The 15,841-nt window shown below is 42.4% G+C and overlaps 1 protein-coding gene across 1 annotated transcript in view; it reads right to left on the minus strand.

Annotated features, from left to right (window-relative positions):
- Nucleotides 1-15,841, minus strand: part of LOC124540201 (orexin/Hypocretin receptor type 1-like) — an 89,085-nt gene that overhangs the window by 8,831 nt on the left and 64,413 nt on the right. The window contains exons 3-5 of the mRNA XM_047117661.1: nt 5,463-5,610; nt 4,644-4,785; nt 3,436-3,548 (exon numbers count right to left, since the gene is read on the minus strand). Coding sequence (XP_046973617.1) covers nt 3,436-3,548; nt 4,644-4,785; nt 5,463-5,610 — 403 coding nt within the window. The remainder of the gene's footprint in view (nt 1-3,435; nt 3,549-4,643; nt 4,786-5,462; nt 5,611-15,841) is intronic.

The following is a 15,841-nucleotide window of genomic DNA, read 5'->3' on the forward strand; positions in this document are numbered from 1 at the left end:
TTTGTTTTGTTATTATCTCCTATTTTTATTATATATATTTTATGTATGTATTTATGATAGTATATATGTATATTATATGGTATATATTTATATACACTGACTTAAATTACTGTACCCTTCCCATATATGTCAATATTATGATCTTCTGCCCTGCAAGAGATCGCTGCTTAGCGATAAGGCCACCTGTTGCACCTCTCAATTTTGTATAGAAAAATTGTAATTTTTAGTTCTAAGTTTGAGTGCAATAAAGAGTTAATAAATATATAAAATGGAGGAGACGAGATGGTCCAGTGGTTATAACGCGTGCATCTTAACCGATGACTGCGTGTTCAAACTCAGACAAGCACTACTGAATATTCATGTGCTTAATTTGTATTTAGAATTCATCTCGTTCTTGGTGATGAAGGAAAACATCGTGAGGATTTTATAGAAATTATTTAACGCATGTATTCCACCAACACGCATTGGAATAGCGTGGTCGAATAGAGAGAAGGTCTTAGCCCAGCAGTGGGAAATTTACAGGCTGTTGTTGTTGTTGTAACTAATTCAAGTACCTAACTAAATACAACTGTCCGAAGCTGGTCTCCGCAATCAAATATTAAGAGAACAGTTCGGTAAACTTCATAGCGTTCGCTTCTGTCTTAAGCTAAAATTAAATTGCGTAATAAATTTGTATCGGTTTATTAAGTATGTTATAATTTCCCCAAGGAAGGTGTCAGCTAGGATGGGCCCACGCTTCTATAAGCACTAATGAGGCCCCGAGGAAAACTCTAGCGAGCGATTCATAGGAGCGGCATCTCCAATTCATGCCATAAACAGCCATCATAAATAATTCCATATAATCCACAGACTTGACGGTACTTTATGCAATCTCAAGACCGTCATATATTATACTAGTTTGTAGTAGAATAAATAAATAATAAATTATGGTCCGGTTTAAAGAGTGTAGTGCTGAGATGGCCCATCGGTTAGAATACGTGCATCTTATAAATTAAGCAGGCACCACTATATATAGACCGGGAGATGATAATGACAAAATATTTGGTCATTTTTACCAGTATGGCAGTTCTTCAGGGATCTAATTACGTAAAGGCAAAAAGGAAATTGATGGTCGTAGCGCTTGCACCAGCGGCCCAATCGCGAGGGCTTTGATCGAACGCGTCGGAAAAATAACGAGTGTCGAGCGATTTGTTCCACAAAAATGCTTGTATTTTCAGATAGTTGAAAAAAAAGAAGTAGCCAGTAGTGCCATAGGTACTTCTCGGGTGTGGCTTACAGCCTGACATACCGACGCGAATACATTAATTTTAATAAAATAATTCAACCATTTGTACCAGGCTAATTTTTGCACAGCTAATAATCGTCGAGTTCCCAATGGCCGCCATACCACTGCAAAGGAGTAATTTTTATTTTTTTGGCCTAACGCTTTGTACCACCCTGAAACTTTTTTTAACAGAATAGAAGTCTGATAATGCCATACCTGTGGAAGGCGGCGAATATAAACAATATTTTTTCAAAATCCTAAGATTTTATTCGTAATTCGAACGATTTGTACCAAAATAGTAAAGGAGGCCTTAGCCCAGCAGTGGAAAATTAACGGGCTGTTACTTTTTTACTTTTTTAAAAAGTGAGTGAGGCAGTGTTCCCACAAGCACTTGGGACATGATAGGTGCCAAGGTTTGACGTTGCAAGCAATGGTCAAAATTTCTCACAGCATCTATGGTCATTGTTGAACACTTCATCATGGCTCGTGATTTTTTTTATTTCGAGATTTTCTTCAGATTACCTCTACAGACTTTTAAAGCGTTTTGCATACGAATTCTTCGCAGCAAAATTTTTCTCCTTCTATTTTCTAGTTCTCACAGAACGCTGACTAAACTGTAGTAGAACAACAAAACTCATTCGTTTTTAAACGCAGGACTGCACTCGCTAATGCAATCGAACTAATCTTTGAACCATTTGGAAATTGCAGTAGCTATGAGATAAAATACAATTATGGCTTATAAGAAAGAACTTATGTATCTGGACTGGTTAAGCAAGGCACATTCTTTACTGTACATTTTTCAATTTCAATCTTATTTGATTGTATAATGTAGCCTTTTTGATTTTTGATATACTCGGTATGTCTTTTTTAAATCATATAGCTATGAGTCTTTGGCAAATTGTAATAATTGTGTGACTTATCAGTCATCAATAAGCGGAACGAACCGACTTTTAATAAATGAATTAATAAATTTAAATGCTTAAATATATACAAATATGAACTAAAACTCGTTACTGTATAAATCTTGACCGCGTGGAATGGTGGCAAGAATGCTAGCAGCATTTCCCCGTTGGATCGCAATTCCGATCCTCTGAGCAAAAAACGAACCATCCCTCCTGTCACCAGTGGAGGCAATGAGGCGAGGTGTTACACTTTTGATGAAGAATGTAAAACAGAGTTATATACATATATATATATAATCAGTGGTTATTGTATAGTATATAATATTTTTAAATTGTTCAAATTCTAATTTTAAATTTTCTTTATTACACAAATAAAAAGCAGAGATGGAGACGCCTTGTTACTTTGCGTTTATTATTTGTGTTAGATATTGATGGAAATTTGATTGGTTTATGTTTTATCTTATTGTCATATTCAATATTTCTATACTGTTGTTCTGTTTGTTTTCCATAAAATAAAATAATAAATGCAATGTTTCTGATGAGAGCACAGTTAAAAGTTAAAAATGTATCGAAAACTCTATCCCGAAATACAAGCTATTGACGTGTTTTATTTGTCTACCCTATAAGATCTCTATATGATATTGATTTAACAAAATTCAACAACAACAACAACAGCCTGTAAATTTCCCACTGCTATTTTAAGCCCCCCCCCCCCCCCCCCCTTAAAATAGCAGTGGGAAATTTACAGGCTGTTGTTGTTGTCTCCCTTTGAGGAACATATTCGAGCACGTGATGAGAAGATAAACACAATATAGATCGAGATAAAGCAAATGAATATTCAGTGGTGCATGGCTGGGTTTGAACCAGCATGGCACTGGGCCATCGTCGACAAAATACTAAATGAATATTAATACGATGTTATGCATTGGAGTTTTATATATACTCTTACAAGAACTACCCTCTTCTCAAACAGAGCCGAGCGGAATCACATAAATACGGCACAACGCTTAGTAACGGGTTAATGTTCGGTTGACTGTCGGTCGATTAGGTTCGAGTCTGTTTGTATCGGTCGTGGTATTTACTGTTCTTACATACGTACATACTAATTAACCGTCTATGTATTGAAATATTCTTGTAACCGATTAAAGTTATGTAGTGATGGTAATTGTGTTCAATTATAAATAAATAAAGATCTGTAAAGCATAGTTTAGTCATTCGTGTTACATTTTTTTTTAATTTAATTAATCATTAATATGTAGCCATACTAACTTTGTTCAGCTGGAGCAAGTTTCGTAGTTTCCGCGTGTCCTGGAATCTTCTCCGAACTCCAGAGTATCCTAACGATCTGGTGATACGCCATCGTCATCAAGATAAGAGGTATTCTGGAATAACATATACATACATAAACAACATTTAATTAAAAAAAGAGTTTTGCAATATTTTACATCAAAGTTAAAATCTTATAATATCTTAAGTAAATTTAAAATTTTATGTTATTTACTTTTTAGTGAAATTACGTTAGGATAGAACCTTTTAAAACTGCGTTAAGTGATAGTGATTAACTACTGTCAGAAAAACAGTCAAGTAAATTTTCAAAGTATTTTTTTTAATAAAATTACAATATTTTTATTGTAATGTATTATGACTAAACACATTTAAAAGATGCTCAAAGTAAAACGGTGAGAAAAATTAATGTAAAATATGATGTCGATCTTATTTACTAAAACGTTAAATTTGAATAATTTTCCATTTAAACCTTGAACATTTTTTATACGTCTCATTTTATATTTCTACGAAATTTAATAAGAGTAGGCTCTATAGTAGTTTGTAGTGAAAGCGCGGACAGGTATAATTAATATTTTTAGTAAATAAAATTAATGATTCAATTTCTCGTACAATCGAATCAAATCAAAATATACTTTATTCAAGTAGACTTTTACAAGCACTTTTGTTTGTATCGTCATATAACAACTATATTGGTTGTAGCTACCAACGGTTCGGTATGTAGATTCTAACGAGAAGAACCATCAAGAAACTCAGTAGTTATTCTTTTTCAACATCAAAAATACAAAGTCATGCTAGTTAAATACAATTATATATGCATGCAATAATGCATTGAATAATATACCTTCTTTACTAAATAACTACGATAGCGTTGTTAACATTATTTCTTCGGCATCAGTAAGTATATTAAATTAATAACTACGATAGCGATACAATACGGTACTTCTATTCATGAGTAAGTATATTAAAATACTTTGCAGTTTAAAAGGTCCTATACTAACATAATTTGTAAGATATTCTAAATACAGAAAAGAGTTTGAATATTAATAATGATGTAATGATTATAACAAACTGTCTCGATTATTCTATAAATTCTAAATTTTTTTTCATTTGAAAGGTTGGCTTTGTTGACGCTGTGATTCCTATGTATCAACTGGTTGTCGAAACTTCAATAATGTTGTATGTAAACTTACGTGTATATAAAAACCACTTTAATGATATGCCACACAAGGTCGCTAGTTGATGACCATATCGCTGTACACTGGACGAGGTATTCCAACTCAAAGCGAAGCGGGACTGTCTTCACTGTTGTTAGTACTACCAATTCAGGAGTATCTAAAAAAAAAAAAATTAACAGCATATTCTTTTTTTTTAATTCGTGGTACGCAAATGGCTCCACTAATGGATTCCAAAAATAAAGACTGATAGTACAGTCAGGGGAAATGAGCTGAATTAACCGCCCTCGCCATGGAACCTCACAAGATGCTTCCTCAAGTCTCTTTCAAAGGAACACAGGGTATATAAGGAAGGGAACACGTGTGCTAGAAGGTAATTCCATTTTTTAGCAATGCGGCAAAGAAAAGTTTTGCTCATTAATTTCATGCCTTCATGAAATTAATGATACATTGATAGAGTTATTTTTATGTATGGTTAAATGTCAACTTAATAAATTTAAATTCTATATAGGACATATTTTTTTCTTATGATACCTGAACGAGCTAAAAAATTAGAGTAAAATGGTAAGTATGACCACCGAAGGATTTAAAAAATTAGTTACTCTTTTTCAACATTTAAAAAATACAGTCATGTTAGTGAATACTATTATTTAAATTAATATATCCTGCTTGGAAGTCAACAGGTATTAACTCCACGCTTTTTTATCATCTATAAACCATCTATTTTAGAACCATTAAAAATAAATTGGGAAAAATTTCGGGTGCTAAGTACCCAGGGACGAAGGAATTTAATTATTTTTTTTTGCTATATTTATGAAATGTAACAATAATACTTACTGAACAATAAAGATACAGCCCATATGACAAAAATGGCGGTCTTCGCGCGATTGATCGTTGATTTAAACTTGAGTGGGTAACAGATGGCGTACCAGCGATCCACTGAGATGAAAGCCAGAGTCAACACTGATACCGTTACCGACACTGACTGAAAAAAAAATAGAACATTATTCGAATAACGAGGTTTTTTTTAATTGATTGTACAGTTGGGGTCGAGATGGCCCAGTGGTTAGAACGCGTGCATCTTAACCGATGATTGCGGGTTCAAACCCAGGCAAGCACCGCTGATACATGTGCTTAATTTGTCTTTGTAATTCATCTCGTGCTCAGCGGTGAAGGAAAACATCGTGAGGAAACCTGCATGTGACAAATTTCATAGAAATTCTGCCACATGTGAATTCCATCAACCCGCATTGGAACAGCGTGGTGGAATATGTTCCAAACCTTCTCCTCAAAGGGAGAGGAGGCCTTTAGCCCAGCAGTGGGAATTTACAGGCTGTTGTTGTTGTTGTTGTACAGTTGGTGTAAGAAAAGATTTGTCACCTTAAGATCTATTTTCGTGTGCTCAGTATGAGCGATAATCTGCTTTACCGATCGAGAATATATGACAGACATATTTTGACAATTCAGTAGAAGCTATCAAATCCAATTTAAATTTTTGATGAGTAATTACGCCAATAAAAAGATTTCATTTTGATATAGAGCTAGACGTAGCCCAAAGATGTTACACTATTTTGAACCAAGTTATCATACGATGTAAGTTTAATTTTGTACGTTGTCAGATTAGTGCTTTAGTTTAAATATGTACTAAGAGTTTACGACTTAATAAAGAAAATAATTTGAATACTGACGAAGGTTTTCTTACTCTGATTGTACAATAATGAAAATATACAGCCAAATAATACAGTCACACTAAATCAATATAAGCTAGTTTGAAATTAGAATAAAATATAAATACTAAATAATTATTCGAGCTAAAAAATTATAAGTAGTAGAATACTGTTTAGTTGTACGTGTGTGCGTTTCTGTACTTAAGATAAGTCGTTTGTGTGGGTATATTTTATATAAATCTTACGATTCACATTTTCTTTTTTTTTAATTGTCTTTTAACAAGCGAGATAATTTACAATTGTCTGCACGTTGTCTGTCTTATTTGGTTTTAGCTTTTGTTAGAATCGCTACATTCAATAAAATATGTTACGGTAACAGCTTGTAAAGTTCCCACTGCTGAGCTTATGTCTCCTTTCCCTTAGAGGAGAAGGTGAGGAACATATTCCACAACGCAGGTCCAATGCTAGTTGGTGGATACACATGTGGCTGTAATTCGTTGAAATTAGACACATGCTGGTGTCCTCACGGTGTTTTCCTTCACCGCCGATCTCGAGATGTATTATAAACACAAATTAAGCACACGAAAATTCAGTGGTGCTTGCCTGGGTTTTAATCCGCAATTATCGGTTAAGATGTACGTTCTTACTTATCTAAACATATCTTATCTTACTCTTACACATAATAATATTGGAGTGTCGGTTTTTAATATTAAAATAGCCCCTTTTTACTCAATGCATTGACATGTATACACATAACATTTTCTACAATTTTTGTCGGTCTGTCTGTCTGTCTGTCTGTTCCGGCTAATCTCTGGAACAGCTGGACCGATTTTGATGGACTTTCACTGACAGGTAACTGATACTTTTTTAGTAAATTTAAACGAGTACAAGGTCGCGGGCACCAAAAATCAAAATATTCTTTATTGTTGTAGGCTCATAAAAGCACTACAAAATCTTACCACACTATGGAATTAAATGTAAACATACCTCTGGCTCAGAATGTAGAATGTTTATACGAATTGAATACAATTGAATTTGTTGTTTATCCTGCATGAAAATAAACGAATACTTCGCATACGTCGCAGTCGGAATCACAAGTCGAGAAAATCTAATAAATTACCGGCGGCTCGGACCCGGAACGGTAACGGATTGATATACTTTTATTTATTGTATGTTGCACTTAATTGTATACTGAGTAATTACATTTCTATAGTAAAACTTTCATTTATTTATTTTTTTTACTCATATATATTACATTTTTAAATATAAAATACAAATTTTATAAAATATATTTAAAAATATAAAACACAGAGGCCAACCAGTGGCGGGGACAGGGTCCAAGCCACCGGTGGTCAGGGTTCCAGCGAGAGGAACTTCCTCACAATACGCGCCGTGCCGAGGAGTACTGTCTTCTGCCTCAGGCCCTTGACCCAGCTACCTAACGAGAGCCTCTTAAGGTGTTGGTCGAGGCTCTTGGCCATTAGACCATTCACTGAAATGACTATCGGCACAATAACTGCTGTATCCACTTCCCACATGTCGGCAACCTATATCAGGCCTGTTGGCGACAACAGTTCTGTCAGTGATTATAGATCGGTCCCAGTACAGTGTGTTGTTGTTTCATGTCGGTCACATTGATGCCTAACGCTTCCGATATACCCAAGTATTTGTATGATTCGTTATTATTATTATTAGTAAAACTTATTATTATACACGTTATATTAATATAATTAAATAATGTATAGAACATCGTTGTACAAGGCATGGCTTTATCGCTTAGCGCTAGCTATTTATGCGCTTGTAAGTAGCGATTTCGTTCAGTAAACACGATTAGGACGCTTATCTATTTTTTGTATATAAACTTTTAAAAATGATTTCATAAAGTTGCAAACAAACAGTCTTATATTTAAATTATATTTAATCAACAGACTGAAAATTCCCCAGTGCTAGGTTAAAGCCTCCTCTCCTTTGAGGAGAAGTTTTGGAGCATAATCCGCTACGCTGCTTCAATGCAGATTGATGGATACATATGTGGAAGAATTTCGTTGAAATTAATCACATGCAAGATTTTTTACGATGTTTTCCTTCACCGCCAAGCACGAGATGAATTACAAACATAAATTAAACAAATGCAAATCATCGGTTAAGATGCACGTGTCCTAACCACTGGACCACCTCGGCTATTATTATATTTATTAAAATTGAAAATATATGTATGTCGGAAATGAAGTCAAAACCACAACTATTGAAACGCCAGCTCAGTTCTGTACGGTCAGGCGGACAGCTCACTACTAGAAACTGTCGCGTTCTACATAGAGTGTACATAGTGAAAGTGAAGTGATTAAAATAAAGAAGTTAGAATCAGTGTTATAGTAAAGTAATTAGTAATTTTAATTGTTCTAATTGTTGTATTCGTAATAAAATTTTGAATTAATAAAATCTTTGATTACCAATTGCTCGTTATTTGGACCAACACTTCTCAGCCCACAATATATACTATGGATCGAGAGATCGAAAATTGCGATAATCCGATATGTAAATAAAATTAATGAAAATTCTATATTATATACTTATTTCTAGCATAGCATACGATATATTGAAGCAAATTTTCCCCTTCACAATGATCAAAGATTATTGCAAACAGCTTCCCATACCGGAAGTAATTCAAATTATACGTCACGATATACTTACCCTATGCTCGTGTATTCGAAGGAGGAAGGGAATTTAATAGAGTTTTACTTATTTAACTATTGTAAGCCCATAAATTACTTTTAATAAAATATTTATAAATTATCGTTAAAGGTTGTATAACTTCTGGCTATTACTTTAAATTCAATCACACAAATAAATGTAATGAATACTTTTTGGTTTGATATGATATTTTTAATAAATAAAAAAGTAGAAAATAATATTTTTAAATTTGACATAAATTGTACATCAGATTTAGAAAACTAAAGATAAGGAACGAATGTAATACAAACTGGAGAAATAAAATATTATATTATGTTAAATATTGTTAATTATTTAATGGTCCCGAATATTTGAAGCTGGGTTTACACTATATACTTGAAGCTACAACCCGTAATGTCTACAAAATCTTTATTTTAAAGAAAATATTTAGATGTTTCCGCAATTCGATATACAAACGCAAATTAAGTACATAAAAACTCAGAAGTAATGCTTCGTTATTGACGACCTCCGTGGTCGAGTAGTGTGTACACGGGTTTTCATGGGTACGCCACTCTTTGGTCCCGGGTGATTCCCAATGTAGAAAGTTTGTTAGTTTTCTATTTGTCTTGGGTCTGGGTGTTTGTGGTACCGTCGTTACTTAGTAATATTTTTTATAACACAAGTGCTTTAGTAGTGCTTAAGTACACTTACATTGGGATTAGAGTAATGTATGTGATGTTTTCCAATATTTATTATTTATTATTGAACTCGCTATGACCCGTGTTGTGACACGTTTCTATGAACTAGCAAACCTCTGCTCCTTGATATCATAATCAAAATTAAAATATACTTTACTTGAGTAGGTTTTTACAAACACTTTTGAGTCGTCATGTAACAAAATATATTAAGTGAAGCAACCATGACTTTGGAATATAGATTCATCCCAGAAGGACTAACAAGAAACTCATTATTTACTCTTTTCCAATATTTATATTACAAAGTAATGTCACTTAAAGTAAAAAAGTAAAGTATGAGCCTGTAAATTTCCCACTGCTGGGCTAATGACCTCCTCTCCCATTAAGGGGAGAGAGAGGGTTTGGAACATATTCCACCACGCTGTTCCAATGCGTGTTCGTGGAATGCACATGTGGCAGAATTTCAATGAAATTAGACACGTGCACGTTTCCCCACGATGTTTTCCTTCACCGCCGAGCACGAGATGAATTATAAACACAAATTAAGCACATATATATATATATATATAGTGGTGCTTTTCCTGTTAAGATGCACGTGTTCTAACCGCTGGACCAGTTCGGCTCGACTTAAATACAATTATTTTTTAATATAATACATCTTTTTTTTTTTTTTTTTTTTTTTTTTTTTATCGCTGGAAAAACGCTTTACGCGCTTCCCCCACGTGATGGAAGTGGGGGGGTGTGTGGGACTCCCCAGTTTCCTGGACGCCGAGTGCACCCAGGACCACCGGGTTTACCCACTAAAAAACCAGCGGTACCCTCTCCGTCCTTCGGCGGGCGCCACGGGATCGCTTACGCATGCTACCGTGACGCCCTGACGGTCGACCCGCCTATGCTGGCCTCCAACACCTAGGGGGGATTCTCGGGGTACTGAGACCCCCCCTTTTCCCTGCGGCGCCTATTCAGGCGGGGAGAGAAGGTGCGCGTAGCGCCTTTTCCTCCTCCCCGGTCGTCTACGGCGGAGCGGGTCTGTAGCGGCATTCTCCCGCTCCCGCTCCGCGGCTTCCTTCTGCGACATCACGTTTTCGCAGAAGGAGCGCATCTCCGACCAACACGTCTCACTGCTAAGCATTTCGTTAATGATGCTCGACAGCGAGAGGTCTCCGCCCATAGACGCCGCCAAGGAGTGCCTCTGGGGACCCCACGCGGCACACTCACTCAGGGTGTGGTGCGCCGTGTCGATTGGCGCACCACACTCGTGGCAGGATGGTGACGCCTCCCGCCGTGCTATTCCGTGCAGGTACTTACCGAAGCATCCGTGCCCGGTAAGTACCTGCGTCATCCTGAAGGTGAGCGTGCCCTTATTCCTCGCGACCCAGCGACTCAAGTGGGGACGGATCGCCTCCACTGTCGCCAGGCCCGCCGTGGGTGACCCCAGATCCTCCTGCCATCGGGCGATCAGGGCTTGCTGGGTTAGAGCCCTGATCCGCCCGACCTCCGCCAACCCTGGACGGTCGCCGCGGTTCCTTGCCTCGACCCGGAACCGGTACACCTCCGCGAGCACCTCCGCCTGGAGCTCCCAGGGCGGATCGCCCGCGAGAAGTGTCGCCGCAGTCCACGACACCGTACGGTACCCTCTGATGCCTCTCACCGCAATGACCCTCTGCGGCTTCCGCAGCAGGGCCCGATTATCAGCGGTGAGGGCGTCGACCCAGATCGGGGCACCGTACAGCGCCATCGACCTCACTACGCCGGCGTACAGACGCCGGCACAGCGATCCCGGCCCCCCCACATTCGGAAGGAGGCGGCCAAGAGCGGCGGCGGCGTTGATGAGCTTCGGGCCGAGATGCACAAAATGCTGCCCGAAGCTCCATCGACCGTCCAGGATGAGGCCCAGATACTTCATCTGGGCCTGCACCTTGATCACCGTCCCCCGGACGGTGATACTCGCCCCTCGTGGGGGTCCCCTCCGTGGACCGTGGAATAGGAGGGCCTCCGTTTTGGTTATGGAGACCCTCAGGCCCAGCATTCCCATACGGTCCACGGTGAGAGCCGTTCCGACCTCGGCGAGGCGAGCCGCCTCCCGAAAGTCCCGGCCAGTCGCCGTGACGAGGGTGTCATCGGCGTAGCACAACACCCCCATCCCGGGAAGGACCGGAGCTCGCAGGAGCCAGTCGAAACCGACGTTCCACAGGATTGGGCCGAGAACCGACCCCTGTGGAACGCCGCAGCCCACCCGACGCCGGACCAACCTCCCGTCGACCCCCGCCCAGAGGACCTCCCTGTCCTGGAGGTAAGCCTCCAGCAGCCTCCTCAGATAGGTTGGCACCCCATGGTATCGGAGTGCCTCCCGTATCGTCTCGAACGGGAGACTGTTGAAGGCATTCGCCACGTCAAGCGACACCGCCAGGACGACTTGCCCCTGGGCTACCGCTTCCGTCGTCCGAACCTTCAAGGCGTCCAGGGCGTCGACCGTCGACCGGCCCGCCCTGAACCCGAACTGAGCCTCTGAAAGGCCCGGACCGACCTCCTCGAGGTGCTGAACGAGACGGGCTGCGAGAATTTTCTCGAAGAGTTTGGCCGTCTCGTTCAGCAGCACTATTGGTCTGTATGCCGAAGGGGAATCCAGCGGCCGACCTTCCTTCGGCAACAGGACCAACTTTCCCTCCTTCCAAGGCTTCGGAAACTGTCCGCTGTACAGACATTCGTCGAACAGCTCCCGAAGCCCTGCGCCTAGGAATTCCAGGGCGTCGCACAGAACACGCCCTGGAACCCCGTCCGGACCCGGCGCTGTGTTCTTGGCCCTCAGGCGGCTGAGAGCCATCTCCATCTCCCGCTCCGTGATCAGTGGTGGAGCCACTGTGTCTTCGATCACGGAGTGGGGGGCCATCTGCGGAGGGACATGCTCGCCTGGATGGGGAAAGAGTTTCCCGACCAGGCGCAGGAGGAGTTCCGGCGACATCGTCTCGGTGACGGGGGCGCCTTGAGTGCGGAACCTCCCGCGTACGCCTCGCGTACGATAGAGTCTCCACGCCCTCTTCCACTCTCCAATCGACCACTCTGCGTGCTACGACAGGGGTGGCGAATGAAACATCCACCATGGAACCCCCCTGATGGCGCACGCAGGTCTGAACCTGCCCCCTGTTGAGAAGGGACAGGTCGGAGAGCAGGGCCCACACCTGGACGGCCCTCCCTCGCGGATTCGTGGAGGGGTTGCCCCAGGCACGCGACTTCGCGTTTAAGTCGCCGAGAACCACTATCGGTTTCGGCGACTGCCTGGCCACCGCAGCTCTGACTAAGCCGAGATAGGTCTCGAATTCAACCAGGCTACGGTTAGGGGAGAAGTACGTCCCGACGACGACGTACTCCCCCCACCCCACCACTACGTAGCCCGATCCCCTCTCGATGAGTGAGAGGGGGGGCCCCGTTCCGCTCCTCGTGAGGACCGCCACGGTGTCATCCGAGTCCCCCACCCAGTGAGGTAGAGGAGGGACGAAATAAGGCTCGCAAGCCACCGCGAGGTCTACTTGCCACTCCGCCATGGACTGCAGAAGCAGGTCCTGCGCTCCGGCGGCGTGGTTTATATTCGCTTGGAGGAAGCTTAGTTGTCCGTGCATTTTTTGGTTCGTTGAGCTTCCTCCGAGGCCTGGCGGCTACATTCACTTGTGGCGGTCCTGGTTCCTTGAACCGCCTTTCCTTTCGTGTGGGGAGGGTTGCAGTCCCTTCCACCCATCGAGTGCCCTGAGGGCCTCCCAGCCTCTGCACAGACTGCGCAGCGGGCTGTTGCAGAACATGACGGTGCCAGGTGCCCTGCACCTCCACATCTGTAGCACAGCGAGCTCCTGTCAACTTTTGACGGGCAGAGGGCTCTTGTGTGCCCGAGACCAAAACACCGGAAGCAGCGAAGAGGTTGCTGCTCCAGAACCCTGACCCTAGCAGAGCTCCATCCCACAAGGAGCCTGCCATTGTTGGCCAGGGTCTTAGCCGCCACCGTCGGGCACCTCACGGTAGTCATGCCTACCCCCGCAGGACCTTTGGCGATAGTCCCGACCCGCACAGAGTCAACGGGGCAGTTACCAACCCTGGCAATGGCTGTCGCCAGCTTAGCCTTAGTGACGGAGTCGTCCAGCCCCGTGATCCTCAACTCAGTCATCCTCAGGGGTAGAACGACGTTAGCCACTCCATCCAAGGCGACGCGGAGCTTATCCGCCAGTCGCCCAGCCTGTTCCTGGCTCTGCGACTTGGGCAACTCCAGGACCCTAGCACCGGTGGCAGCGCGGCGGATCTTCATACCTTCCCCTATGCCTAGCTGCAACAGGTCGACGCTTTGCTCGGCCTTCTCTAGCACCTGAGCGTACGTCACTCCCTTCTTCTCTGCCTCAGGCTGTAGAGAGATGATGACGGCAGCGGTGCGGGGCATGGATATTTTGCCCTTCTTCGGAGCTACCGCCGAGGTGGCTGTGGGTTTGCTCGCGATTGGTGGGGAAGATTTCCTATTTTTCCCTTTCCGGACAACCGTGGCCCAGCTTTCCTCCTGTCCCGTACGAGCCGGAGCTGAGGGGGCGGGCGTCCTAGCTGCCGGTGGTACCACTGCAGCTAGAGTTGTCCTATTAGTATTGGCCTGCTTCTGCCTTTTGGGAGCTGAAGCCGTGGGTGGCATCAAGGGCCTCGGTGCGTCCAGCTCTTCGGTTTTAGCTGGTGGGCTGCTAACTCTAAGGGAAGGGAGTCTAGCGTCTAGCATCGCTCCGATCGAGATCGTGATGAACTCTTTCAGTTCATCGATCATTGCAACGCTAGATGGCGTGGCCGCAGAAGGCCCACTCGAAGCCGTCATGGTCGCCCTCATGTCGGCGAACTCCCTCCTGTGAGCCTTGAGTTCGACTTTAAGGTTTTCGACCTCTCGGCGAAGGCGGTTGTTGTCCGCCTGCAGACGCCGTGTCTCTTCCGTCTCGGTGCGAGAAAAGAGGACCTCCGCTATTGCCTGTAGAGCGGCAGCCGATTCTTTGAGGCTTTTAATGTAGCCGAACTTGAGGTTGCCCGATTTTTTGGCAACCGTGAGGATAGCGGCTACGTTGCGCTCCACCTCCGCGTGCAGTTCCTCCGCTCCGAGCGTCGCCGGGTCCATGCTGTTTGTGCCCGACGATGACGGCACTACTGCGTCCTTCCTTTCGGTTGGTGCCTTTTTAAAGGCACGGCTACGGAGAGCCCTCTCGAAGGCAACTTCCCGATCCTCCTCCTCCTTTTCCTTTAGTTCGGCCCTAGCCCGGGTTAGGACGTTACCTTTATTTTTGCCGCGGCGGTGGGCAGTGGGTCTCGCCGTCTCAGCTCCCTCGCTTCCGGAGTCGGAGTCATCCGTCTCCAGCGGGCGATGTTTTTCGACAGAGGCCTCCGAAGCGGTCTCCATCTCCGAATCCATCTGGATCCAAAATCTGGTCGCAGACTAGATTATCCCGCACGACAGGTACGGTCCATAGCTTCTGATTATTGAATTACGTCATTTTTGTGAAAGATTCATCCACCAGAGAAGAAAATGACGTTACTAAAAATTAAAAGTTAGCCTACTGAGCAACCGAAACGAAAGTTTAATTTTGAAAATTGTTACAAAAATTTTTAATTTTCTTTACAAGGTCATCTGAGTCGATATACCAAATGAAAACTGGGAGGGTGTGGGGGGCTTTTTTTTCCGATTTCCCGAGTGGAAATCGAGAAAACGAGTACGGGGCGATGATCTGGGGGTGGATCCGAGTAGGATTCACGAAAAAAAGCGGTCAAAATCGAACAAAATTTTTATATGAAAATATTTAATACTACGTAACGGGTAGGACTTAGCGAATTATTATAGAAAAATTTAAAAGTAAAAAAGTGAAAAAAATATGAAATTAAACGATTAAATTAGTTAATATAAACAAAAATAAGACGAAAATGTGTAGTGAGAAAATGCGATATCTCTAATATTTTAGAAGATAGCAAGCCTGTAAGGAGACCGTGTTTCGATCGCTTAGGTAACCTCGGTTTTGAGGGTGGGTGTCTTTTCCGATTTCCCGAGTGGAAATCGAGAAAACGAGTACGGGGCGATGATCTGGGGGTGGATCCGAGTAGGATTCACGAAAAAAAGCGGTCAAAATCGAACAAAATTTTTATATGAAAATATTTAATACTACGTAACGGGTAGGACTTAGCGAAT

This window comes from Vanessa cardui, chromosome 24 (genome assembly GCF_905220365.1).
Source record: "Vanessa cardui chromosome 24, ilVanCard2.1, whole genome shotgun sequence".
NCBI lineage: Eukaryota > Metazoa > Arthropoda > Insecta > Lepidoptera > Nymphalidae > Vanessa > Vanessa cardui.